The 27,707-nt window shown below is 52.5% G+C and overlaps 1 protein-coding gene across 1 annotated transcript in view; it reads left to right on the top strand.

Moving 5' to 3' along the window:
* Positions 1-27,707, top strand: part of VANGL1 (VANGL planar cell polarity protein 1) — a 45,288-nt gene that overhangs the window by 10,576 nt on the left and 7,005 nt on the right. The window contains exons 3-4 of the mRNA XM_054564908.1: positions 5,334-5,466; positions 9,811-10,418. Of these exons, the coding sequence (XP_054420883.1) occupies positions 5,334-5,466; positions 9,811-10,418 (741 nt within the window). The remainder of the gene's footprint in view (positions 1-5,333; positions 5,467-9,810; positions 10,419-27,707) is intronic.

Below are 27,707 nucleotides of genomic sequence, written 5' to 3'. Positions count from 1 at the left end.
TCTCTGGGGTTCTTAGGGTTATGGGTGTTTTTTAATGTTCTTTAAACTTCCACGATTTTCTGGGTTTTCATGCACTGCTGTTATAGTCACAGAAATTTGGGGAAAGGATGTGTGTGAGCTAGGGTGGGCGCCCAGGTGCGCCTGCAGCGGTGATGTCATCGCGAATTTCCGCCAGTGGGGAGACATGCCAAATTTGTATAAAACCAGAAATAGCTCTTTCAAAATATCAGATCTTTGGGCCTATCTGGAAAACGCAGCTCCCGGTCAATGTGCCCGGCTTCCCTTTTCCACACCACAGTGACGGAAGTTGGGATTTGGGGCTCTCTTGGTGATCGGCGATGAATAAGGAGGACCCCTTGCCTTATTCTGAGTGAGGACCATCCCTTGTGTCCTTTACCTACACGCGTGTCCCAACCATCATGCTTCAGGGCCCCTGCTGTGCTTGGCTGTTTCCTTAGGCCTCTTGAGACTCCCAGAGATTGATACAGGGCCGCAATGCCCTTGTGGAAACTTTAAGAGACTATAATTTTCGATTGTAACAGCTCACAAAACTCTTAGTGCTTTCTGCGACCCATGTGGAAAGTACTTAGCAAATGATAATCCAAGCTGAGACTTTTCATAAATTAATCAAGGGACGTTACTGAAGGCTGACGCGGGAGAGCTGTGGGTGAAGGGCTGGCCATTAAAGATTCATGGGTGCGCTCCGTGGTTCTTTAGAAACGAGCAGCGCCCACACAGGGTGAGCGCTCTGCTGGAGGGCGGGCCGTGTGGGACGTTGTCACTGTGGGTCAGAGGCTGTCATTCTTTGTCAGGACAGAAAGAGCACAAAGCAGTGACAGTCCCCTGACACCGGCCCGAGCAGGCCCTCGGTCCCGCCAAGAGCCTCATGTCCCCCGGAGTGTCCCTGGGAAGGCGCTCTGCTCAGGGCCTCATTGGGAATTTGAATAGAAGTGTAGGAAAGGGGAGGGACCTGGCTTTTGGGGGTAATTTTAGCAGAACTGTGACTCAGAGAGGACTAGTGAAGTGCACCAAACTTGCTATGCCTGATGACACCTTGATCGACTTTGGAGGAGGGGTTGGTTCCAGCAGATGACAGGTGACTCTTTTCTAGCAAAGAGGTTAGTGCTCTAGTTTTTGACGCCTGTCATCTCCAGAGGGCGTCCGGGTAACTTGCCGGGGAATCGGTGCAGGCTTGGGCTGGCCTCGCCTCGCCTCCGGGTTTGGAGCGCCAGTTCCCTGAGTTAAATACAGCAGCGACCAGCCATGTTCAGGGCCCGCTGGGGCCCTCAGGCCAGTCCTGCCTCCTTGCAGCCGTCCTGGAATGGGGGCCGGGGGTACCCCTGTTGATCAGGTGGTGAGAGGGAGGCCCAGAGGCACCATGATTTGCTCGAGGTTCCAAGGCTAATAGGTACCTGCGGCAGGTTTCAGGCCCACTTGTTGGTTGTTTGGCAGCCTGTGCGTTTCCCCGGGACTGTGCAGGAGAAAGTGGCAGGAAAAAGAAAACAAAAAAATAAGTAAAGGAAATGAAGAGTAACTCATGTGACTAACACGCTAAAATGCATTGTCCGAAATAGAGCTGCCTGAGTGGCGGGGATTGGGGCCTTTGTTCCCAGGCTTCCCAGACAGACTGCGAGAGGAAGCAGCCAGCCAGGCCGGGCAGTCAGCAGAGAGAAAGGGCAGGCAGTGGGTGGCGGTGAGAAGGAAAGGGAGGGGTGCCCGGTGGGGCCAGCTTTCCCCAAATAGAAAGAGCAAACAACAGCCACCGAGCCAATTCCGCTTCCCAGGAAATGCCGGCTGCGAGTGGGACCCGACAGGGAAGCTGGCTGGGGCGTGGGGCAGGGGGCGGGTTGCAGCAGCTGCCAAGGGCCCAGCTCTAGAACCGCCGCAATGGGTGCGTCCGTGCCACGCAGGTGCAGACACGCGCCGTGCCCTTGCCTGCTCCGCCTGCCCTCTCGCGCACATGTGCACAGATACACTCATCTTTACTTGTACAGGCCGATGTTGCGTGGACACAGACTGAGAGATAAAGACACCAAGGTTCCTGTGGCTGACACACCTGCCCAGCAGAGGCCCACAGGCGATACGGACCGCCTAGAGCCGGGAAGCACCCAAGCGTGCCCACGTTTCTCTCGCTCATTTAGTCACCTCACTCCCTGGTCTCCTGCCTGTGTCCTCTGATGGTCTTCACCATGGGGGAGCCGTCTCCCACAGGACACTCGGCCCTCCCCTGGAGTCCCGGCACTGGGAGCTATTGGGTGGACGTTGGGGACCTGTTGCATTGAGGCAGCCACACTGTGGCTTGTAGCTCTGGGAACCAGAAAGCGCCGACCGACGGTGTTTTTGTTGGACTGGCCTATTTAGCGTTGGCTCAGAGACCTTCCCGGAGCGGTCATTCAGGACCGGTGCTTTTCGTAAAAGTCCCAGGACAGTTCTTGCTCTCTTAATAGTAAGGACCAGCCCCGCACAGCCCCCATTGAGTTGATCGGACCGTCACGTTCGCCCCTCACTTGACTGTGCAGGGGAAGCTCTCACCTGCGGGTGTCCCTGTGTCCTGATGCACGCTGTCCCCAGCCTTTCCCCAGCCTCATCCACCCAAGGCTGGTTTAATGAAGAAGCCACTGGACATGGTGGCATTGTACAGCTGAGTGTTACACCCATGGCTTTCCTGATTGAGCCCCTGCTGTATACAGGGCATTTCACATACAGGCTGACTTCCAAGCAGTTAGTCCAACAGCCCCCTCGGCCAGGAGCTTTTGGGTGGGGAACGCTGGCTGGATTGCACGGGGTGCCGGTGGAAAATGCAGATTCCTGCTGCCTCCCCCGCAGACGGACTCTCAGAGGGTGGCGCCAGCAGGTCTGCACCCCGATCCATACCCAGGGGCTTTCTCCGCACGCTCCGGTTTGAGAGGCACTGGTTTAGGGTTTCTGGCGCTGGGGATGAGAAGCCTCCCTGGGTTATCAGATAATGTCACCAGCGGAGTTGATAGACTGTCCCTCTCTTTCGGGTGCTGCCGGCCCCTTCACAAGCCAGGCTGGGCGCGTGGGCGGTTGGAGCAATGGCAGGGCCCGGAGCGGCTGTTTCCAGCCCCGGGTGGGTCCCCCCCTGCCTCCTGCCTGGGAGGGTTCAGGCTCCAGGAATTGGCTCCCTGTGAAAGAATTTTCATTTCCAGTGGAATTTGTGCCATCACAGGATTTGACTCCTGGAGCCAGCGTATTGATAGGTGGGTCAGGGGAGCATGTGACTTGGCTGATGGCAGGGAGAATGACAGAGGTGAGAGCAGGTGGGGAAAGGGGAAATAGAGTAAAACGGAAAGGAGGCTCCTGGGTCTCCCTGGAGGGGGCGGGAACCCTGGGGAGCAGCAGTTCCAGCCCAACGGGAGTCTCGCCCTCGTCATGCATTGTTTCTCACCGCGAGTCCTTCGGAAGTGATTGCTTTTGGCAGCCAGGGTGTGGGGTGCGGGGCTCTGTGCTCTCCAAGGTCACAGCCCAGTCGCGACCCCTGGCAGCAGCCTTGGAGGCACGTTTCATGGCTGTAGTGATCACTCAGGTACAGGGGGTGGGGATGTGCACTGGGAAAGTGGGTGCTGCAGAGTCTTCCGGTGGCTCCTCAGGTTGGTGCGGCGTAGCTCGCGGACCAGGCGAGGCGGTGGGGGCAGACCTGGGTTCAGATCCTGCCCTGATACTCACTGTGACTTTGGGAAGTCGCTGAACCTCTCTGAGCCCTGGTTTCCTTGTCTGTAAAATGGGGACAGTTACACTGGCCTCATAAATTTGTTGTTGGGTTGGATTGAAATTAATGCAATAAAGCACTTAGTAGAGTGCTCTAAGAATTGGGCTGGGGCGTGGAGTGGAGGGATTGGCCTTCACCTCTCAGACCTCCTGGCTGTTTCCCTAGTTGCCTGGTGAAACTTAAACACCTGAGTTGATCAGAATTCATCTATTTCTAGACTCTGCTTTACAATAGATTGTAATAGCAAGTCATTTAGAGATTAGAGATGCTGTCCCTGAAAGAGTCAGAAGCCTCCCGGCTCTTTGAAGGGCTTAACCAATGCTTATCCTAGGGAGGTAGGGATAAGGCAGCAGTTGGAGCACAGGAAGTCTGCATGCGGCTTTGTTGGCTAAGTAGTAGGTTAACAGGAGATATGCTGTGGAGGGAGGGAAGGCTTCACGAAGTCAAGTCACCATTCCTCGCCTTGGCTAAGAAGAATAGCTATCATTAAAGCTACTGCTTATTGAGCCCTTTTTCTACACTCCTGTACTGGCTTTCTGTGCACTATCTGTGTGGTGTTATCATTATCCCCATTTCACACATGAGGAAACTGAGGTTTCCGGAGGCTGAATAACTTGTGCAAGACCACATGACTAGTCGGGGCAGAATGGAGACCTGACTGTCCCTCCCACAGCCAGCGTGTGCAGTGCTTGCGTCCTGCCCGGGACACACAGCAATGAGGACAGTGGACGAAGGGAGGTGGGCCGAGGTCAAAGCCGCCGACGGGACAGGAGAAGCTCGCTCTTGGCCACTGAGGGGCTCCTTTGGTTGTGCTCACTGTTCGCAGTTGGGGGCAGAGGTGCCACTTCCGGTGGGTTCCCGTGGGTGGTTGATGCTCAAGCTGTGACCTCTTTGCAAAGGAATGGATTCCTTTTGCAATTTCAGGAAGGACCCACGGCAGGGAGCTCTTACAGTTGCCCCCCCCCACCCCGCCCCTCGGGGGGACCACCCAGGATTAATGTTATGCAGCCGCCTGCTTTCCTGGGAAGCCTGAAAACACACGCACACATGTGCACACACACCCCTTGGTGCCATTGGCCCTAGCTTTTGTCTCTTTCTAGGGGTGTCTTTGAGTTCAGCTAGAACCTGTGGGAATGACTTTTAGGTTGAATTTGTAGGAATGAAAAGTAAATGATTCTCTGTGCTGGTTTAGAATTTCCTTTTTTCTTGCCCAAAGGTGTAGGGTGACAGTGTGTCCCAGATTTTTTGGACCAACCAAAGCGTGAATATTTTGCAGGGTTGTCCTACCAAGAAGGTCCTAGAAAATAAGTTTAGTCACATCAAAAGCAAATCAGGGCAATCATTTTACAATACCAGTGTGCCTTAGCTACACAAATTCTAAAATTCGCCATTTCAGGCTTTGAAAAAATAACAGTCACCGAAAGGAAATGCTAAGTAGGGAGAAAAGATCAACTTACTCTTTGTGGGGGGCAACTGTGTGTGTGTGTGTGTGATTTTCCTAAATTCAAAATGAAATGTACAGTGTATTTTGATGGGAGCTAATTACTTTGGGACAAATGTGCTAGTTGATTATCCTTTTTTTTTTTTTTTTTTTTTTTTTCAGGGAAAGAAATAGAGAGAGACACAAATCACCCCGGAATAAAGATGGCAGAGGGTCAGAAAAATCTGTCACTATTCAAGCTCCCACCGGAGAGCCGCTGTTGGCAAATGATTCTACTCGGACGGAGGAAGTTCAGGTAAGGATCAAAGGCAGCCTGTAAGCACGCTGCCCCGTGACTGAGACTCCTTTCGGTAAATGTTTTTCTAAGTCTTGTTGCAATAGGTTCTCTTGGGTTTTTATCTTTATTTTTCTAGCATGTTGATTAGTTTATCTATGTCCCGTGGTTTCTTGTTGGTCTAAGGACAGCCTGTCCTGCCATTGGCTAGCTTGGAGATTCTTCCCAAGTGTGATGGGTAGGCTTGCTTTGAATGGCGTTGGAAAGAAGCCAGCAAGGCTGACCTCAGGGCCGAGGAGGGAAAAGTTACGGGCTGCAGCCTCCAGAGACTCCCTGCAACGGAACAAGATAAAAGAGGGAAGGACACGCCTTCCAGAAGCGCTAAGTCGTGTGGGGAAGGAGGGCAGGGCGGCTGGGGTAGCCCAGAGTGAGTGCCATGGCCGGCCGTGGACTGCGTCAGGGGCCGCGCGCTTAGCTGCCTGGCAGGAAGACATGGATGCATGAAGTAGGCCCCGGGACACACAAAAAGGCAAAAACATATCAGGCAAGCCTGGGAGTGAACAGCCATCTGCCATCTGTGGCGCCCAGCACAGTGTCGGGCCAGGATGGGGGCGGGGGCGGGGGGGTGCGGGTTCTGTGCGGCTCTGGAGGCTGTACTTCCTCCTTTCGGGGACAGCGGCCCCTCAGCTCCAGACACGTCTTACTGCTCAGTGATGTGGGGATTCTGTTTGTGTTCCCTGCCATATTTAAGAAAAGCTGGAAATTAGGATTTTATGGGAAATCACCCAGTTTTTTAAGTACAGTTGACCAGTGAACAACATGGGCTTGAACTGTTATGGATTTTTGTCATTAAGTAAGTATAGTCCTGTAAATGCATTTTTTCTTCCTTATGATTTTCTTTAATAGTGTTTTCTCTAGCCTTATTATAAGAAGACAGTATTTGATACATGTACAGAATGTGTGTTAATCAACTGTTTATGTTATTTGTAAGGCTTCCAGTCAATAGTAGGCTGTTAGTGAAGTTTTGGGGCAGTCGAAGTTGTACACTGGTTTTCGACTGTGTGGGGTCGGGGGTGGGGCGTCAGTGCCTCTAACCTCCACCTTGTCCAAGGGTCGACTGTGTGGGTAATGTATGAATTTTTTTTGAAGATTTTATTTATTTACTTTTAGAGAGGGGGAAGGGAGGAAGAAAGAGAGGGAGAGAAGAGAAACGTCAATGTGTGGTTGCCTCTCACACACTGCCTATGGGGACCTGGCCCACAACCCAGGCACGTGCCCTGACTAGGAATCAAACTGGCGACCCTTTGGGTTGCAGGCTGGCGCTCAGTCCACGGAGCCACACAGCCAGGGCCTGCATTATTTTTATTTGTGTGGGTTCTTCTCTGTGGGTCCCTACTGTCTGGCAGCTCACCTGATTTAAATAAACATTTGAGCAACCCTCAAAAACATGTTTACGTATCCTCCACAGCTCTTGAAATACATGCATGCCTCCTGTTGGCCCCAAATGAATTGATGTATCCACATATAGCTATGAAGATACAGGACTGTGGACAAATCTCTGTGGACCTGTAGGTACACACAGATGTGCACTTCTAAGCGGATAGGTGGACTGAACTTAGAATTCCTCAGAGCATACAAGGTGCTCTGGGAACCCAGCGTGGCAGCTGTGGGATCAGTGTGGGATCAGGGGTTTGTCCAGCGATGAGTAAAGGTCTTTAGTTCAGCGTCGTAGGGATGGTGAGGTGCTTGGATGGATGGGGCCAGTCCTGAGAGTGGACCTCCCTGAAGTGCTGCAGGGGGTCAGTTGCCTTCCAGCTGTGGATCCAGAGGTGCTGGTGGCCCCTATGAAGGCGTTTCTTCTTTGCAGCTTCTCTGCATCTTGTAGCTATGTCGGGAAGTTCTTGGTGTTGACACCAGGGTGATGTGAGGGGAAAAACACTGAAACGGGCTTTTGGAGGCTGTCCTTCTCAGCGTTGTGACCTTGGACAGTGACCACCTTGGTGGGCCTCAGGGTCTTCACTGAAAATTGAGGGACTTGGATTAGAGGATCTTAGATCCTTTTTCTGTTCTGAGAATCTCAAGCTCGAGAGGGCCCCTTGGACACGGCCATTTTTTCGGCACAGATGTGCACACATTCTGAAAATGCGCAGACGATTTAGGTAGTGTCCTTCGGCAGGAAAAAAGGCAAGGGGCTACATCAGAGCAGTGGGGTGGTCAGCGAAGTAGTAGCAAGATACTACAAAGGATTTCAGTATCTCAACTGAATATTAGGCCCAATACAAAACATGGAATCCAGGCCTTCCCTCACTAAGAGTGTTACAAGGGAAATGATTTCAGGTGGCCTGTGAACTCTCCTTATAGTAAAGCAAGCTGTCCATCTTTGACTTGGTGGGTATTTTTTCCTCTGCTTGTGAGTTTTTTCTTTTTTAAAAATTGAAGTAAATTTGCGTACAGAGAAACAAGCAGATCTAACGTACACAGTTTGAAAAATGTTAAGAGCTGAATAAACCCATATAACTCACACTCCTATCAATATACTTATTTCTGTTACTCTAGAAAGTTCTCTCATGTTCTTCCCAGTCAATCCCTGGCTGCCACCCACATCTCGCCAAGGCAAGCCATGTTTTGATTTCTATCACTGTATATCAGTTTTGCCTGTCTTAGAATTTGATATAATTGAAATCATATTCTTTTGTTTGGACTTAATTTTTTTTCACTCAGCATAATGATTTTGAGATTTATCCATGCTGTGGTATGTTTCCGCAGTTCATTCTTTGGTATTTTGCTAAGTAGTGTTCCATTGTACAAATATACCACAATTTGTTATGCATTCTCTTGATGGACAGACATTTGGGTTGCACCATTTTTGGCTATTACAAATAAAACTGTTAAGAACATTCTTGTACACAAATCTTTTGTGGACAGATGTTTTCACTTATTGTGATACAAACCTGGAAATGGAACTGCCGGGCCATATAGTTAAACATATATTTACATTGATATGCAACTGCCAGACTAGTTTTCAAGAGTGAACATATCATTTTATACTTTCAGCAGCAGTGTTTCAGAGTCTTGGTGGCTTCTATCATCTTAAGTAGTCATTTCTCTCGTGTATGTGACACCTGTAGCTTTCCAAGCGGAAGACCTGTTTCTTCACAGGTCAAGACCTTCGCGACCACTTCTGTAGCCCATCCATGTCATATCTTTTATCCTTACGAGATGTGAGGTTGTTGGCTGGTTATGAGGTCTCTATCTTGCCCATTCAGCTCTTAAACTAGATTTTTCTAGGTTGGTGTCTTACACATTAGTTGCACCCACCTGCCCCCCCCCCCGCCCCCGCATCTGACTTTTGTCCAAGTTAAATTGTGCATCAGTACACAAGCCTCTGAGGCCCAGCCTCTGTGGACCCCACATGGCTGCTCACTGCCTCCTTGCTCTGCTGTTGCTTTGGAATGGAGTCAGAGTGGCCGGTGAAATAAAAACATTGTTTAAAATCCTAACAATTGGATCTTGTTTGGTGAAGAGACTCATTGCTCTATCTAGAAACTACCTCAGAGTTTAAAAAGCGAGAGAAAGCAAGAAAGTAAAAGACAGATATGTTACAATAATCCTGGTATTTCCGTGCCTTTGATGCTTAGTTGGCCTTGAGAACATATGTTGTGGGAGAAATTTTTAGCTGCCCTGGCCATAGACGCTTGACTTTGCGGAGCTTGTTCGGTGAGAAATGTTGTCAAGGAACTACCTGACATTGGTGTTTATTAAATGGGCCTTGAAAATGTCCAGGAGCTTTAAGAAAGTGTGTCCTAGCTGCACATAAGCTTTGACTGGTTCCAGGTAAGTTCCTTGCTGTGCCTTTCACGGTCAGAGTTCCTGGAGGGCGCTTCCGCCGTCGGACTATGTAAGCCTTCCTATCCCAGGCACGGATGAGGAAGGAAACGGGGAGCGTTTTCTCCTTTTGCCATATGTGAACTTGTGTGTTAGTCTAACAAACAGCAAGGTTGCTCATTGCAGAACAGATCGCCCCAGACCCCTCCGAGCCTGGCAAGGGATTCCAGCACAGGGAACGGTAATCAATGTTGGGGCACCCAAACATCCACATGGAGAAAGGCCAAATTACGTTCTCCCTGTTAGTAAAGTGAATAGATGATGCGTTTTGAAAAATTTCAGTGTCAAGAGTTAAAGTTTAAAATTCCTGTATTGAACAAGGTAAGCTTCCATTTTCTAGGAAGCCCATGCAGGGGTAGGGGCGTTGGTTCAGCGAGGTGAGCCCTCCACGCCCACCATGTCCCCAGGTGCCTTGTGGCTTTTTACAAAGGACCTGCTGCCGCTTGTGGCTCTTCACCCTCCCTGTGCTCTGCCCGTCAGGATGACAACTGGGGAGAGACCACCACGGCCATCACCGGCACCTCGGAGCACAGCATCTCCCAGGAGGACATCGCCAGGATCAGCAAGGACATGGAGGACAGCGTGGGGCTGGACTGCAAGCGCTACCTGGGCCTCACAGTCGCCTCGGCGCTTGGACTTCTAGTTTTCCTCACCCCCATCGCCTTCCTCCTGTTACCCCCCATCCTGTGGAGGGACGAGCTAGAGCCCTGTGGCACCATTTGCGAGGGACTCTTCATCTCCGTGGCATTCAAGCTCCTCATCCTGCTCATCGGGACGTGGGCGCTCTTCTTCCGCAAGCAGAGAGCTGACGTGCCGCGGGTGTTTGTGTTCCGGGCCCTTCTGCTGGTCCTCATCTTTCTCTTTGTGGTTTCCTATTGGCTTTTTTACGGGGTCCGCATTTTGGACTCTCGGGACCGAAATTACCAGGGCATTGTGCAATATGCAGTCTCGCTTGTGGACGCTCTCCTCTTCATCCACTACCTGGCCATCGTCCTGCTGGAGCTCAGGCAGCTGCAGCCCGTGTTCACGCTGCAGGTGGTCCGCTCCACCGACGGCGAGTCCCGCTTCTACAGCCTGGGGCACCTGAGGTAAGGGGACACGGGCGTGCAGGACGTCTTCGGCAAGTGAGGCGTGGCGCCAGGGGCCGAGGGCCAGGACCAGGGTGTGGCTGTGGTTCAGGTTTTGAGAAGAGCGGTGCGTGTGCGTGACAGGTGCGGGGTGTTTGTGTACATTGTCCGTCCTGACTTCCGGATGGGCGGGTGCAGTTGCTGGCTCTTACCTAGGTCGGAGTTTAGTTGGGTCTGCTCTCAGAGTTGTTGGCACTTCCCAAAAAAGTTGGAGGAAGGCTACGTAGTGACGGCTGTTAACCTTGCCCCTGAACTTGGCCTGTGAATGATGGATTAAGTGATCAGCAATTCTATTTGCTCAAAATAGTGCATCTGGTTTTCCCTGTGGTGCCAATGGAATTACTAATCGTTCCTGTTTTCCACTCTCAGAGGTGTCCTGGTTTGGGCAGTATTTTCCATGGTCACCCTAGTGACCCTCCAGCAGAGAACCAAGTGCAAGTGAGAGAGACTTCAAACTCCTAAGAGTTGGGTGTTTGAAGATGTGTATGTGAGAAAAAGGTAGAAATTCACTGAGATGTCATGCGTCACATCTGTGCATAAAACCTAATTATTCTGTGGTTAATTAGAAGAGCAGTAATCATCATTCATTTAATTTTATTTTTATTCATCCCAAGGTAAGCGCTGGATACAAATTGCTGTATTTAGTCTTCAAAGAACCCTTTGATTTTGGTATTTTTAATCCCTCTGTTACAGATGCGGAAATGGGCATTTGGGGAGTTTAAGTAATTTGTACAAATGTCATGGGATGGGGCCTGAGCTAATGTCCTCTTGCTGGCGTCTTCCACTTGTGTTTACTGGCCTATTTTCCTTTCTTCCACAAGCCACGACTCCCTGGGGACAGGGGCCGCGCCGCGTTGCGTCCCCGGTGCCTGTCCTGGGCCATGGCGCGCTGCGGGCAGTTGCGTGGCTCCCCACCGACTGCACCCCCTGCCACGTCTCACTCCGCCCTCCCTGGGCCCTCCAGCCTCATCAGGCGATATGTGCGGTGGATATCACGCGTGGGATGAGGAGCTTGAATGCCACGGAGATGAAGAGTCCCTTGCAAATGGTGCCACAAGGCTCCAGCTCTTGGCACCAGGTCATCAGTCAATCGTAGCCATCCCTGCGGTGGTGTCGTAGCTGCCAAAGGGCACCTTAGTGGGTATCAGACCAATGGGCTTTATTTCTGGCCGCGGCCCAGGAAAACGGCCCGGCCCCAGGGGTCCCACTGCCAGGCCATCTCGGTGCTGGCACGCACCCTCTTTCACTCCTCGGGCTTAGCTTGTACCGGCCGCCTTGGACCAGGTGGTTCAGCGGTCAAGGCTGTGGCCATCCTGACCCATCCTCTGAAGGAATCAGTATCTGACTCACATGCTCTGTGCAGTAAGAATAGGCATTTCAGGTCTTTTCAGATGCCCTTCAATAAGCTCAGACAGCTTGCTTTTCCCGTATTTTAGTGATGATGAATGAGCAGAAGACTTGTATTACATATCTGTGCTGTGCAGAGCCCAGGCCTGGGGCCCCGGGACACAGGGCGGCGGCCTTCAGAGCTCTGTCCCCCGAGAGAGACCAGTATGCCGCTGTGCCGTGGACAGCTGCTGACTGAGGCAGCTGGACAGGCATTGGGAACACAGGATGAGGGGGTTCCAGGCAGTGGCAGCAATGAAGCCTCACAGGAAGCAGCCTGTCTTGGGACAGGACAGGCTTTGAGGAAGGGAGAGGGGGTCGACAAAATCCTGCTCTGGTCCCAGTAGAAGTGAGCCATCTATGGGACTTTGTAAGCCTAAGTAGCTGAGGCCCGCTGCGGTTCTGTGTTTTGGCTGCAGGCGCACTGGGTGTGAATCGCCCCTGCGGATGTGCGGAGGGGAAGGAAGGCTTCTCACCTTGGGTGGTTGGGGCGGGGTGGCCACCCCCCAAGGCTCCCCGTCACTCCTCCTAAGACTGGATTACGGGGGAGGGGGGGCGCGGAGGGAAGCAGAAGAGCCCCGGGCAGTGTTCCTGTGGGATGGTCAAGAAATTGGCAGCAGTCCTGGTACCTCACCCACTGCTCTGCCCGTAGCCGTGCCGGCCGGATGGGGTGGACCGGGTGGGAGAGGCTGGGCTGATTGCACTGTGACCCGCAGGCTGGCTGCAGACCCCTCATGGTTGTTCTCGCCATGGCCAGCAACCTTTGGGGCCTCACTCGCTGACCCTGAAGCCATTAACCCCAGGGGGGTGCGAGGGGGGGCCCATGGGTTCAGCAGCCCTGGGGGAGAGCGTGTCCAGGTGGTCCCAGCATCTCCCTTCAGCTCCTTCCCCGGGGTCCTTCGTTTCCTCCTCTCCCCGCCTCCCTCATGTGGAGGCACTGGTTATGGGGCGGAAAGGGGGCTGGCGAAGGAGAGATGCCTTTATTCCCAAATAGAGCCCTCAGAGCCTGCCGCCCTGTGACGGCCATTGTCATTGCCTGTCAGGAGCTGGAGCATGCCTGGCCTCTCTCCCTGCTGGCACTGTGTGGGCTCCGTCACCTGCCGGTCCTTAGGCTAAATCTGGTCCAAACCCAGCGGTGGCTGGAAGAGTCACCGGGCCAGAAATATAACTTCTAAGCGCTTTTGTGAAGTGTAGAAAGAGACAGGAGGGAAGGGGGGATCAGAATGGACAAAGAGTGATCCCCGGGGTCAGAATAGCCGGCCTTCTCGGACCCAACGGGAACCACAGGTCCTGCCACACACGCTTTATGTAAAGTCTTCCCTGCAACAGAGACCTGTTGGGCTGAGGTCCTTTTTTGTTTTGTTTTCAAAGGTGATTTTATTGAATTGGCTGAGCTATTTTTGAGAGTTGTCTAAAGACCGCCTGTTCTTTAGTTTCTTAAAGAAAATCTGCTTCTTGTTAGCTCTCATAAAAGGTCCTCGCAGGGGCCCAGCTTGTTGGCAGGAATGGAGTCACGGCTTTATTTGAAAATGTTCAGAAATGTAAAAGGTTATTGTTGTACAAAGTGAGATAACATAAGTAGATTAAGAGACTTCCTAACCTTTGCCCAGTGCCTTAGGGAAGACAAAGCGCTTTTCGGATGTTCGATTTCATTTGTTCCCCCTGCCACTGGGGTGGCACAGGCAGTGTAGCGGTGTCACCCATTGCAGTGGAGGGTCCCCAGGCCGAAGGTTAAGGGACCTGTGCAGACTGCAAGGACCACCGTCCTGTGGGTCACACCCTGCCCCTGTGCTCTGCGCAGCCTCCTGGGGTCCCAGCGTGTTTGATTTGTAATTCCGCACGCACATGCCACTTGTACTTTTCTTGGCACCATTCTCACAATGAGTTGCTAATTTTTCCAGGATTTTACCAAAGACCAGTGAGTTGTGATCTAACTATATCTGGGGAGAAATCCAGAACAGAAAAGAGACTAAAAATGACATTTAGTTATCCTAATTGATAATTTCTCAGTTTAAAAAAAAAAAAAATCCTCACCTGAAGATATGTTTGTTGATTTGAGAGAGAGAGAGAGAGAGAGAGAGAGAGAGAGAAACATCGATGTGGGAGAGAAACATAGACCGGTTGCCTCCTGTACGTGCCCCGACCAGGCACTGAACCCGCAACCCTTTGGCGTATGGGATGACCCTCCAACCCACTGAGCCACCAGCCAGGCCAGCGTGATAATTTCTCAGTTTTGAAATCTTTAAAGGTAAATACTGTGAACATTGGAACATAGAAGCTAGTGTAACTGACTGAATCCGAGACGTAAACAACGAAAACCTTAACAATTACAGAGTCTTTACCATGTGCCGGCCCCTGCTAAGCTCTTCACATGTAACTCATTTAACCCTAACAGTCCAGTAGGGGCAGAACTGTTACCCCTGTTCTCGGATGAGGAATCCGTGGCACCAAAGAGTTAAGCAGGTTGTCTATGACCACAGAACTTGTGATTGTTGGTGCCAGGGTCTGAGCCCAACCATTTGGTTCTGGAATAACCTTGTTTCATCATAGTGCCTCTGGGTACATATGTTCATGTTCACGTCATCGGTTTAAGGATGCAAGAAGCGCCCTGGCAGGGCGGCCTAGCTGGCTAGAGCGTCACCCCGTACAGCGAAAGGGTGCAGGTCGCTCCACAGGCGGGGCGTGTGTGGGAGACAACCAATGGATGTTTCTCTCTTATATCAATGTGCTTTTTTCCCCCTTCTCTTTCTGTCTCCCTTCCTCTCTCTAAAATCAATAAATATATCCTCGGGTGAGGATTTGGGGCGGGGGGAAAGGATGCACAAAGGAACTCCATTTTTGAGTGCTGTTTTTTATACACCATCCCATTCCATTTAACGCACAGCTTTGGGGCTGGAATGGAGAGAATGAGGAGGGTTGTTAGAGGCTGGCTCGCTCCCTGTGGCCCTTTCTTAGCCCACTGGTTCTTCTGCTCAGTCAGCTAGCAAACATACAACCACAGCAGTAGGTTGGAGTCTTTGCCTGGTCAAACCTTCTTAACTTTCTATACGTCACTTGTCCCAAAGAAGACCTCTTTTATCTATTGCTGTATAAAACCGCCCCAAAACTTCACAGTGTAGAGCAACATTTTATTATTTTACAGTGATTTCTCACAGTTGTGTGGGCGGGGCTCGGCTAGGAGGGTCTTTGGCTGGTCTGGCCAGGGGTCCCTGTGTGATCACAGGCATGTGGGAGGCAGCTGGGGCTGGGCCTCCCTTCCTTCTCTCATATTCCGCAGTTCTTACCCTCCCCCGAGAGCCCCAGTTTCTTAGGCGGGTAGCTGGACTTCTTCTCAGGGCTCCCGAGGACTCAGAAGCAGACGCTCCCAGGACCTTTTAAGGCTTTGCCCTGGAGCTGGCCCAGCACCGCTTGCCCTGTATTCGCCTGTCCAAGCAAGTCCAAGCCCCAGCCCAGATTTAAAGAGAAAGGACTGTGCAGGGTGGGGAGCCTGGGCGGGCTGGTTCCTTGGGGTTCGTGATGTGGAAGACCCCCACAGCCACCCCCAACTGCCGTCCTCAGAGCTTGCCTGCTTGTTCTTGCTTTGCATAGAGGTTCAGGGACTGACCTCTAGACTTCAAAAAGTCCAGAAGGAACATGTCTCAAGTGGGGGGAAGAGCTCTTTATAAGGAGGTACGTGAACATCAGTGAAAAGTGATGGCTGATCGTCATGAACAAAGAGAGATTGAGGCCGCAAAAGCAGAACTCTTGTCCCGGCCCTCTGGGAAACCTGTCTGTCCACAGTGCCCCATTCTGTTGGATCTTCATTTTGCTGAAGCTCCATTGTAGCTTGTAAGTTGGCATTGACCATGGACCTCTTTATCCAGGCCCAGGTTACTGATCACAGAACTACTGATCATGTGCTATAGAAGACGGGATTCTTGGCTTGCTTTTCCAACAGTGGTGCGTGACTGTAGCAGGTTGTGTTGGAAAGGAACTGCTGTGGACTGATTATGCCCCTCCCTGCAAAGTTCATAGGTAGAAATAGGTAGGAGGAACCCATTATTGGATAATGGAGAGCAGGACAGGATATCCTTGTTATAAAGTGGCAAAGAACCTGGCTGAATTGTGAGTGATGAAGCTGGGTATTTATCTGAGATTTCCAGGCAAAACATTGAAGATGCAGCTTGGGTCCTTCTTATTCCTTCTAGTCAAATGCAAGAGGAGAGACATGAACTGAAGAAGGAACTGTTAAACAAAGAGGTATCTAAACTTGAATATTCAGAAGATTCTCAGCCTATCCAGGTTTTTTTTAAATTAACTTTTTTTAATTTAGAATTTTTTTTTCAATTATAGTTTACATTCAATATTATTTTGTATTAGTTTCAGGTGTACAGCATAGTGGTTAGACAGTCATATACTTTACAAAGTGCTCCCCCTGAAGTCTACAGTGCCCGCCTGGCACCGTGCATGGTTATGATGATATTATGGACTCTATTCTCTATGCTGCACTTTACCTCCCCCGTGACTGTTTTATAACTACTGATCTGTACTTCTCAATCCCTTCATCTCTTTCACGCAGTCCCCCAAGCCCCCTCCCCCCGGCAGCCGGCAGTCTATATCTGTGAGTGTGTTTCTGTTTTGTTTATTCATTTATATCGTTCTTTTAGATCCCACATACAAGTGAAATCATACGGTATTTGTCTCAGCCTACCCAGATTGCAAAAAGAAAAAAAAAAAAGATGAAGCGTGACCTGAAGAGAACACCAAGGTGTGGCTGACCAACCATTTGATAACATTTGATAAGGAGATTAGCGTGAGCTTGAGCCAGGGATTGAATCAGCCATTTTGGCAGGAACCTGGAATGAAGATGAGATTATCCTAGTAGAAACAGGCTGGGATCAAAGGGATCGGGGAAGGAAGGCTGCTGATGGGCACTGTCCTTCTGTCCTAAGGAAAGAATGACGCTGGCTCCAAGGGCAGAGCGTTGAACCAAAGAGGACTATTCTCAAGAGTTGGGATCTCATGCAGTGACACTGCCAGGCTTCGAACTTGCCCGGGACCCATCACCCCGTCTCCTTTCCAGTTTCTCCCTTTCAGAATGGGTATGGCTGTCCTGGGCTGGCTCCACCTTGGTATTTTGGAAACACACACCTTGCCCAGATTCACGCATTCAGAGCTGGAATTGCCCTCAGTGTGAATTGCGCCTGGAGTCTCCCCTGAACAAGGTTGAGATGAGACTTCGGACTTAAGACCCAGCTGATGCTGGAATGAGTTAAGACCTTGGGGCTGCTGGGATGGAATCAATATATTCTGCATGTGAGAAGGACATGCATTTGGGGGCAGGGAAAGGGATGGAATGTTAGGAACTGAATTGTGTCACCCAAGATTCCTAGGTGGAAGCCCTAAGCCCCAGCATGGCTGTATTTGAAGATGGGCTTCTAAAGAAGTAATTAAGGTTAAATGAAGTCATAGTTCTGATAAGATTAGTGTCCTTATGAGCAGAAACCCCAGAGAGCTGGTGCACCCGTTCTCCTTGGACCAGGGAAAGACCATGCATGAACTCAGTGAGAGGCAGCCGGAAGGCGATCCTTTACGGGAAACTGGATGGGCCAGACCTTCATCTCGGACTTCTAGACTCCAGGACTGTAAAAAAATAATGAGTTTTTGATGTTTAGGCCTCTCGATCTATGGTATTTTGCTATGGCAGCCCAAGCTAAGACAGGAACAGATTATGTACCCCGATGACTTTTGACCCCAAAGCCCAGGAAACCATGGGGTCAACAAGCACAGCTCGACCGGAGCGCAGCTCAGCCGAGGTGCGAGGCAGAACTCACGCTGCCCCTTCTCCAGCTCACGCCTGCATCCTCCCAGCTGGAGCGGGGGCTTTGCTTCCCTCGAATGCACTTTGATTTTCTAGTTAGAAGTGAGAAAGGGAGGGCCTCTGGGGGAGATTAAGGTTATTCCAGTAATTCCAGGATATTTCCAGCTCCCCTTGAAATCTTTTGCCTGTGATTCTGCGTCAGATGACATCTAGGACGCGGATCACTGGGCAATGGGTCCCCCGCCCCTGCCACACTTGTTCAAAACCAGCATCCAGGGTCTTGAGGACCCAGCCCCATAGGCGATGAAGCTGGGGAGTGTTTTTCAACAGCCGTGTGGTTTACAATCATGGTTTCACAGGCAATTTCATTTTTACAAATGTGTGTTTTGTTTAATTGCTTTTCAGTGAAGATACGTGCCAGGCTTCACCCCCACGCCCTAAAAAAAGCAAAGGATAAAAGCGAATAAGAGCTGAGGAGCAGATCTTTGCTCAGATCTGCTTCGCTGGGGAAGGATTTTGAGGGCGGGCATGGAGCTGCCGCTGTGCCCTGGCCCGCGGTGCCTGCTCGGAGTGGTTTAATGAAAGGTGCCGGGCACTGCAGCCCTGTGTTTATGCAGCTGCCTGCTGGCATCAGCCACAGCTGGGACGCCTCCCTCGCACGGCGTCTGCCCCCAAGGCTCGCTCTGCGGCCCGGAGGAGTCACCCCCACAGAGCATGACCATGGAGGGGGAAGGACCTGTGGATGTGCAGCTGGTGTAGGTGGCCTTCCTGTGGGGCCGCAGGCGGGGCTGGAGGTGGATCCCACACCCAAATGGCATGCTATTCCTTTTCCTGAGGGACTCCCGCTGCGGGCAGGGCCCGGCGTTCTGCACACTCGCCCATCGACTCATGGGTGTGATTTGACATAGTACATGGGAGGCACTGCCACATGAGAGGGCAGAGGGACAGGGGCCTGCTTGCCTGGCCCTGCAGAGCTGCTGCCCGGCTCTGCTCAGTGTCTGCAAGCAGAGGTCCATGTGGCCAGGCTGATTGCCCTCGTCCTCCGGGTTTCTCACCGTGTGCTCCTATAGTTCTTCCCAGGCCCGGCAGTGCCGGCGCTGAGGGATGCGAGGCCGCATAAGAGACGGCCAGGGGAGCATCCTGGGAGGGACTGGCGGTGCTTGGTCCCCATCTAAATATCCTCCTTAGAGAACCCTAACTAAGCAGGTAGTTGTCTTTGGCCTTTACCTGGTGTGACTCAGCATGGTGACGTAAAGTGCTCAGGAGGCCGAATTCTGTCCCAGCGGGCAGGCGTGGCCAAGGTTGAGCTGTGCAGGGAGGTCGTGGTGTCGTGCGGTCTGTGCCCTGGCCTGGAAGTGGGGCTGCAATCGCCAGACCTGTCACTTGAGGGGGAGTGTGTCTCGTAGGTCCCCTCCATCTTGAGAGGTCTGCCAGCATCTCGCTGCTCTGGGCGAGACAGACAGCCAGACAGCCAGACGGACAGCCAGCCACGGCTGGGTCTTCTCAGGAGGAGACTGTCTCAGTGTTGTCACCACACTCTGAACCGCCCACAGCCAAGGGGAAGGACATGCGTGCTGGCGCCCTGTTGTTTAGTCCCACAGACCAGCAGAACCAGGCCGCTGCGTGTGCCCGTTAGCCGCTTCCAGTCCTCCCCAACCCCTCCCCGGTCTCCTGGGTGCACTGTGGTGCGGGTTTACTCGTGTCACGAGAGAGGGCGTTTTCCAGGGTTACACTTGGTTATCAGAAACTTAAACAGGACGGCACAGGGCACGGAGACGCGCTCTGGGTGCTTCCCCAGACGGCGCTGCGGGGGCCGTTCTGTGATGACCAGGCCCCGTGGATTGCACCTCCTGCGAGCCGTCGGCGTGTGTGTTCCCAGGTCTGAGTCTCACTTGGCCGCCCTTCACTGGGGACACCCTGCAGGGCTTGTCTGCAGATCCAGCATTCAGAGCCCAGGCCAGGGACACTTTGCAGCTCGCAAATGTTGGTTCAAAGAACTTGGTCCCTGAAGTTTCTGCGTGGCTGGGAAGCCTGCAGGACAGGACCACCCATCTGGGCCCCTCTCAGGATCCGGTCTGCCTCGCGTCTCGCTCTCAAGCAGCGATGTGTGCCCCACCTGCTCGGTTGAGACCACGTCCCAGAAAAACCCAGCCGTTCTTCCAGGTCTGTCTTCAGTCTAACCTAGATCTGTCAGTGAACACAAGCAGATTCCAGATTTTTCTCCTCCCTGTTCTCAAGTCCCAAGGTGATCATTACCTGTTATCTGCGTGGGATTTGTGTTAGCCACCTCCCCACATGCAGCTGTAGACAAACATTTTAATTAAAAGGCAGGAGGGCCAGGAGATATAGACAGTCATGTGCCTGGCTCTCAGCGGAGGTGGCGGCAACATTCGGGGCTAATTATATATGCGTCTCTGGGACTCACATGAATATTGCTGCAAATCGTCCTGGCTCCCTGTCAGGCAAGTCAGCTTATCTCCAAGTCCAGCAGCGCAGCCAAGCCCACACGCCCAGGTTGGAGTCTTGTTGACTCTTCTGGGGAGAAGTCAGGTAAAACTGAGGGCACCCGCCGGCTCCCTCGGGCTGGGAGTCTGTACGGAAAGCTGACTCGGCTCTCGTTTGAGCTCTGCATTTGAGAGGTTTCTCCACCGCCCCGGGGTCAGGCCTAAGATGCAGCTCCCAGAGCCAGGCACACCTTACAGAGTGGGAGACGGGGTGGCTTTGGGACCAGAGCAGCCCTTATTGTTGGTGTCCTTTGGGTCTTCATGGTGGGCTCACCTCTCCACCCACCACCCCTGCTCGTCCCGTGCTCTCCCTCCTCACCCCCTATCACCTTAGCCCTGCGTCGTAGCCCTCCTCGCCCTTTATTGCCTCCATCCTTCTTGCCCTAAACAAAGGTGTGTTCATCTCCTAAGGCTGCTGTAGCAAAGGACCACAAACTGGGTGGCTTAAATTCTCTCCATTTTGGAGGCTAGGAGTCTGAAATATAGATGTTGATGGGGCTATGGTCCCTCAGAAGGTTCCGGGGAAGAATCCTTCTCTGCCTGGCTTCTGGTCCATCCTCGGCGCTCCTTGGCATGTGGCTGCATCACTTTAATCGCTTCTCCTTTGTCACATGACCTTCTCCATGTGCCCTCTTCTTCTTATAAAGACAACAGTATGACCTTATGTTATTGTTGTTACATCTGCAAAGACCCTATAAGGTCACATTCTGAGGTTCTGGGTAGACGTGGCTTTTGGAAGACCCCATTCAACTGACCGCAACAGGTTTCCCAAAGCTGTCCCGTGACTCAGCGCTGAGCCCCACTTGCTCTCGCGTCAGATGTTTAGGGACATTGTTCACTCCTGCCTGCGTTTGCCCGTGCTGTGTCCTCTGCCTGGAATGTGCTTTACAGCCTGTTGTCCACGGGGCGTGGCCATCATTCATCATTTAAGACACTAAGCTTTGCCACCTGCACCCCCACTTCCACCCGCACCCCCCATCACGTGTTCCACCCCAGCCCCTGGGTCACTTGATTGCAGTCACCACCAATGGGAGCGTCAGCCCCCTGAGGTCTTGCTCTCATCTGCCTCCGAGGACCTGGCACCTGTGGGGGCCCATGGCTCACACTTGGCTGTGAATGGAGGTGGGAGGCTGGCTGGTCGGGCTGTTCTGAATGTCAGCATCCTTCCTTGGCCTGAGGGGCGGCGAGGACTGAACCTGAAAGGAGGCCATCGTGGGGTCGGCTCTGTGACTGGAACCCTGCCTTTGGTGCTTTCCCGCCAGCCCGCACCGCAGTAGGCAGAGCAGTGGTGGCTGGCACTTACATGGGGCGTTAACGTGGAAGACATGCTTTCACGTTTCTCACGTGTGAAGAAAGCTTCCCTCATGACAGAGCTGAAGGGAGCAAACTAATATTTGAAAAGAAGTGGCTGACGCCTGTATGAGGCTTGTCCCCACACCCTGTCAGGGACGGCCTTTCTCCCCAATCTGGAAGAAGCTAAAGGCTATAAAATTCAAGGGCCTTGGACTGCATGAGCTCCGAAGCCTTAATATTTCTGATTTTAGTGGCCTGTGTTTGTTTAATAGCAGGAGCCACAATCAGATCCAGGGGAAAGCGAAGGGTTAGGAAGTAGACAACTGTGTGTATGTGTACATGCATGTGTGCGAGTACATGCATGTGGGTCTGCGCATGTGCACGCTTGCTTTTCAGGCCTTAGCACCCTTAGCTGCAAAATAAGAGTTAAAAGGGAGGATACATATACTGGTTTTCTTCAAGTTTTGATGGGCTTCTACCAGAAAGAGGGGCTTGGTCCAGAGGGAAAAACAGTGGGTGGATCAGTGGGTGGAACTTAAAGGTCATTTCAGTACGAAGTCAGAGGGTGGATTTTCTTTTCCTGCAGAGGCCGGATGCTGCCCCCTGCGGTGTCATAAAGAGAATCAGTGCATGGACTGGGGGTTTGAACTAGATGGACTGTGATTTCTTCGATTCTTGGTCTCTGCTTGGCTGAACACGAAGATTCTCTTCATTTTGTGCAGAGTTAAAGGTGGTGATTCGGTATAAGTGGAGAGCGGCTCATGCTTCTCGGCCCAGAGGCTGCATGAATATTCTAGCTACCAGCCAGCCCCATCCCTGCTGCGAAGCGCTCACACTCAGTCACGTGATGTTTTAGATTTGTATAATCCTTTGTAGTATCCACATGCTTTCACTGGCATCATTTCATTGGCCCTTCTTAACAGCCACATGAAATAGTTGGTATTATCTCTGCATCACAGGCCAAGAAAGAGGGGGTGACTTAACGCAGGGTTGCTAAGCTGCAGTGTCTGACCTAGAATCCGGGCCTTCTCTCTCAAAGGCCAGTGCTTTTTCTACTTTCTGTACCGTGGATGCCTCCCTTTTGCTAGGGTTGATTTTTAGGAGACTGAGCATTGACAGGAAATTCTGCATAAAAAGCAGAGAGTAGCCCTGGCTGGTGTGGCTCAGTGGACCGAGCACCGGCCTGCAGACCAAAACGTCAGTGGTTTGATTCCCAGTCAGGGCACATGCCTGGGTTGCGGGCCACTTTCCCACTTGGGGGCCCGAGAGAGTCAACCAGTCGCCGTTTCTCTCGCACATCATGTTTCTCTCCTTCTCTTTCTCCTTCCTTTGCCCTCTTTCTAAAATAAATAAATAAAATCTTAAAAAAACAAAACAAAAACAAAAACAGAGAGTAGCATAACTTTATGACCTCCGTTCCCAAGGAAAACGGTGCAGAGGGCCCATCCTGGCTCCCCTCCTGTGATGCTCCCTCGTGGTGGGTCCTTGATGGGGAGGGCGGGGCAGCTGCACCCAAGAGACGACGGGCCTCCCCAGCATACGCTCTTGGTGCCACCATTTAGGAGCCATTTGCTTCGGACGGGGCGCTTTAAAATATATCATCTCATTTAATCTTTAAAACAGACCTAAACCAGACAGGCGGCTCCTGCTGGGGAAGCAGGAAAGTGAAAGGTGAGCCTCCAGGGTTTTCCTTGGCCTGAGTGCCCACTGCCTTTGAAGCCTGGGAAAGCCACAGAACGTGGAATTGTCTCCACGGATATTTATGCTCAGGAGATAACCGGCACCAGCCTGCAGCCAGAACCTGGTGTATTGGCATCTTGCATTTTTGTCACTAGAATTCCTGACTGGCCGCCTACACCAGGCTGCCCCGGTCATCTCGATAACCTTGGAGTCACGCGTGTTATATAGCGGGGTGGCTTGGAGCCCACGTATGTTGTTATAACAGGGTGTTCTGTGTTGTTTTTCCCACCCTGCAGTTGAAGAACGTGGGATTTGGAGAAATGAGTTAATTTGTTCAAGGTCAAAGAAGAAATGAAAGAGCCAAGGTCACGTGGCCTGGGGCCAAGCCAGAGCCATTTGCAGGGTGCACACACCTTCTCCCAAATCAGTTATGCACAGGGCACGGAGGTGGGGGGATTCACGTGCTTCTGTTTTTATTTTTCAGGATTTAGCTGTCAAAATATGTCTTGGAGATTTTTATGAACCCAAATTTGAACTGTGTGTAGAGTTGCATCTCTCCAAGCCCGTTCAGGAAATGTAGCACAGGGGTGAGCCCCTCTCCCCGTTGCCATGGCAATGTGTAACAGTCGCCACTGCCATTGGAAGTGTTTTTGTGGTTGATTAGTCACCAAAGGCTCAGCATTTCACATGCCACCTTCTTTGTCCTGAAAAGAAAATAGGCCAGTAAGGCGCCAGGGGCACCGGGTGTGTTTCAGATTCGGGAGTGGCTGTTGAGTTCCCTCGGACACTGGAGCGGACCCGCTGCTGCCCCGTCTCCTCCGTGAGCTCAAGTTCAGACCAGCCTGGACTGAGCTGAGTTGAATATTCCGTTACCTTTGTCGTCTTTTCATCTGCGTATCTGGGGTTCCTGTATTTGTGTTTTTATGTATTTTCCCAAACATCTAAGTAGTGTATGCCAGGGCGGTTCTCTGGACGGTGATGTAGGAGGTTGTATGGAACCCGATGTTAATTGAACTCTATCCCGGGAGAGTGCTCCTTGCCATGGGTTTCTGGCGGGGCCCTGTCCCCAGCGGGTACATCCCACTCCTGTCTGTAATACGGGGTGTCTGCCGAAGGCTCGTCATCTCTGACTGTGACAGCGATAAGAGAGATGGCAGGTTTCTCCCCGCCTTGGGTTTGCTGGCCCCCTCCTTCCCCCGAGGGGAGCTGGTTGAGACACTGGGGCCAGTTGAAAGGTTTTCTTTTGTTCATCTCTGAGATTCCTTTTGCCTCTGAAACGCCACAGTTTCATGAAATAGAGGCTCAGGACGGATCCTCTTCCTATAGGAGCCTCGGGTTTCCTAAATGAGCAAGTTGAGCCCGTAGGAATTATGTTCCCATGGGGAAGTCCAAGGAGGTGTCTGTCCCTTGTGTGCAGGGACCCTCCCAGGCCGGGTGGGGAGAAGACTAGCACACTTCAGGACATCGCAAGCGACGGGTGACAGCTGTTGGTGCTGTGACTGTCAGGATGGGTCACTAGGACTGGAGAGTTGGAAAAGACTTCCTAAAAGAAGTCGCGCCTGCCTTGGCCTTGTAAGATACCAAAGAACAGAAGCAGGAAGATGCTGACCTTGACGCTGGCTGAGGAGAGGGGCCTGCCCCCGGCGTTGTGGGGCCGTGACTTGGGCCGATGTCAGGGTGTCCTGCAGGATGTCCCCTCAGTAGGTGCTGAATTGTTCTTTCTTTTCCTGGGAAGCCAAATAATAGGTTAATATGTTACTTTTAACCTAAAGTCAGTTATCTAATCAATTTAGCCAATCCAGAGCATGAATCATAGACATCAGATACTGTGCTACCAGGTATCACTTAGCTGGAGCAGAGCCCCACCCTTGGGTCCCTGGACGCCCATTTTCTCTCCTTACACCCAGCTGAGGGTGTCTGACAGTGCCTGGGGCAGGTGGGCTGATAGCAGAGCGGGGACTGTGATGGCCTGACCTCCAGAGAGGGGGGCACGACAGCCTCATGACTCAGACCCCGCCCCGCAGCGTGGGGCATGGGGACCGGAAGTCCCCTCCTCCTGTGGGCTCTGACCTCTTCCCCGTGCTCCCCAGGTGGCCCAGGTCGTCATCAGTGCGGGTAGTGATCTTCTGAGTCACCAGCAAGACTTAGTCCCATGTTACATAGTTTACTCTCTTTAACAAGGTGAGGAAAGGCATATTGGAGTTTAATCCAAATCTCACAGCCATTTTTTTTAAGTTGGACATTTCAGTTCTGTGTTGGTTTCGGTGTTTTGGAGCTTTTCACGCCCCAGTATCGCAGATACGTCGAGTGTGGCACAGACGTTTCCTAGGGCGCGGGTGGGCTGCCCCTTGTAGGGGCTTTTCCAGACTTCCCCTGTGAGTCTCAGCTCCCACAGTTGCTGGTCGGCCGGCCGGGTCCACAGCTGCTCTGGGGCCTCCTGGAATCCCTGTTGACGTGATGATGCTGGAGGAAGAGAGCACCATCTGAATTTTCTCCCAGTTGGGCTTTTCTGAGTGAAAGGTCTCGAGCTTGCAGAGGACCATGAGGTCCACGCAGGTGACCTCAGAAGCTCTTGTCCCAGGTGACCTGCCCTGTCCCTGAGCACTCCCAGGGCCCCCTGGGGCTTTGGCGTAAGGCGGGCTATGCGTGTGGGAAGGTGATGGGGTGTGTGCCCCAGCAATGGCCCCCTGTAGGGCAGGACCCGCCCCCCCCTCCCCGGGGACAGCAGAATATGCTCTCTGTGGCTTCAGGGTGGAGAGGAGGGGAACGGCTGCCAGGCTCCCATCCAGGCTGCCTCGCCTGCCTCGCAGGCCGGGGCTGGGCTAGCGGGATCCCCGGGGCCCCTCCTCGTGGCCTGGCTGAAGAGAAAAGCCAAACCCACAGCCACAGAGGGTTTGTTTTGAAGATGGGCCTGAGAATAACCTCTGAGTTGCCTTTTAATTTTTACGTTTTGATCAGGGAAATACTTGGCTGAAATCCAGGCTCCTAGAAATGTTCCCATGTCAAGATAGAAGCGTGGAATGGGGCATTTGCAACCCAGCGTGTCTGTGTCTTAAACAGACTTATTTCTGTGTGGAGGGCTCCTCGTCTCCCCCAGCCCAGGAACTCTGCAGGACCCGTGCATGGGGCTGGAGGCAGCGAAGGTGCGGGGGAGGTGCTGCGCCCTCAAGGAGGGGCTGTGGTCAGCCTGTGGATGGAGTGTTAGGCGCCCTTCGGCGATCCCAGAGACAGGCGGGGGTGGTGGGGGGCCGTGCGGAGCTGGAGGTCCACGGGGCCTCGGCACCAGAGGACTTCCGCACAAAGATCTGTGACACGCAAACCTCAGCTCAAGGACCACGTCCCCTCCTCGGGAACTGCCCTTGCACCCACCCGCGCCCCACAGTCAGCTTTTCTCTGTGCTTCCTCTGCGCCCCCGTGTGTGCTCCCGTTGGTTCTTGCAGGACCTCATTCCCAGGACGCCTGGTTAAGGAGAAGCGCCCTCCTTCTTGGCATTCCCAGGGCTCAGCAGAGGGAGGTACTTAGCTATGAAAGTGATGAGTGAGCAGCTGAGAAACTGAATGACTAAGGCTTTCAAAATGTGGACTTGCTCTTAGCGATCTCATACGGCCACTATAAAAGCTTGGCCTCGCCAGAGTGCATATCTAGGTAGATACTAAACAGCAGCAGAATGCAGATCACCAGTCACCGGTGAGACTCAAGTGAGAGAGCTTTGCCAGGACCCTGCTGTTAAGGCAGTTAGCTGACTGACTTGGAGATTGTTTTAGACTCTGTGTTAAACTCTGGGGGTGGAGTCCCAAGGGGAGCTGAAGGGGGGCTGGCAAGGTGTCCAGCTCAAAGCTTACGGACAGTACTGTCAAGTGTGAAGGGAAGGTCCCTGAGCCACTCGGCGAGCCATGGAGTGCAGCATGGTACCGCGGGCTGTTATAAACAGTCCTTGTGAGCCCATCTACTGAGAAGGGACCTGGGAAGGAAAATGTCAAGGGCACGTTACAAATAACTGGCGTTCTAGCGTAGCGGCGGCTGGTGTCAGTACAGACGCTGCACCACAGAGGCCACACGTCACGAGGAAGGAGCACGAGTTGGAGGTTTGTAAAGGCACATTGGAGTCCCAGGCCTTCTGTTTGGGGAAATACATGCTGTTGCGCAGGTCACAGATTTTTGAACTTCAGTTTTCTTCCCTTGAGTGATTGCAGGGGTCAAAGGAGGGGAGGTATGTAAAACTTGCTCTGCACCTGAGACCAAGAGCAACGGGCTGTTGTGCTGCCGATACCGTGTATGGGCGCCCTCCCGCACCGCCCTCGTATCTGCCTGTTGGCAGATTACCTCTTCTCTGCTCCTGCCCTGTTCTCCCTGGGGCCAAGCGGGTGGTCGGGTACAGATCGCAGGACAATGGGACAATCCAGCTGGCCTGGGGTGGGCGGGAGGAGGAATCAGGATCAACTCAGGCCTGCAGCAGCCTCTTTCAAGCGCCCTCCACCCTGTGTGGGGCCGTGAGATGCTGGGGGGCAGGGTGGGTGCCTGCATGGGACCTGGGACCCCGAACCCATACTGTGTTCTCTTAGTGGCTCTGCCACCATCTGTAAGTGT

This window comes from Pteronotus mesoamericanus, unplaced genomic scaffold (assembly GCF_021234165.1).
Source record: "Pteronotus mesoamericanus isolate MK-2021 breed Mesoamerican mustached bat unplaced genomic scaffold, CSHL_Meso_final scaffold_99, whole genome shotgun sequence".
Classification (NCBI taxonomy): domain Eukaryota; kingdom Metazoa; phylum Chordata; class Mammalia; order Chiroptera; family Mormoopidae; genus Pteronotus; species Pteronotus mesoamericanus.
This window is presented reverse-complemented; position numbering and strand designations above follow the sequence as displayed.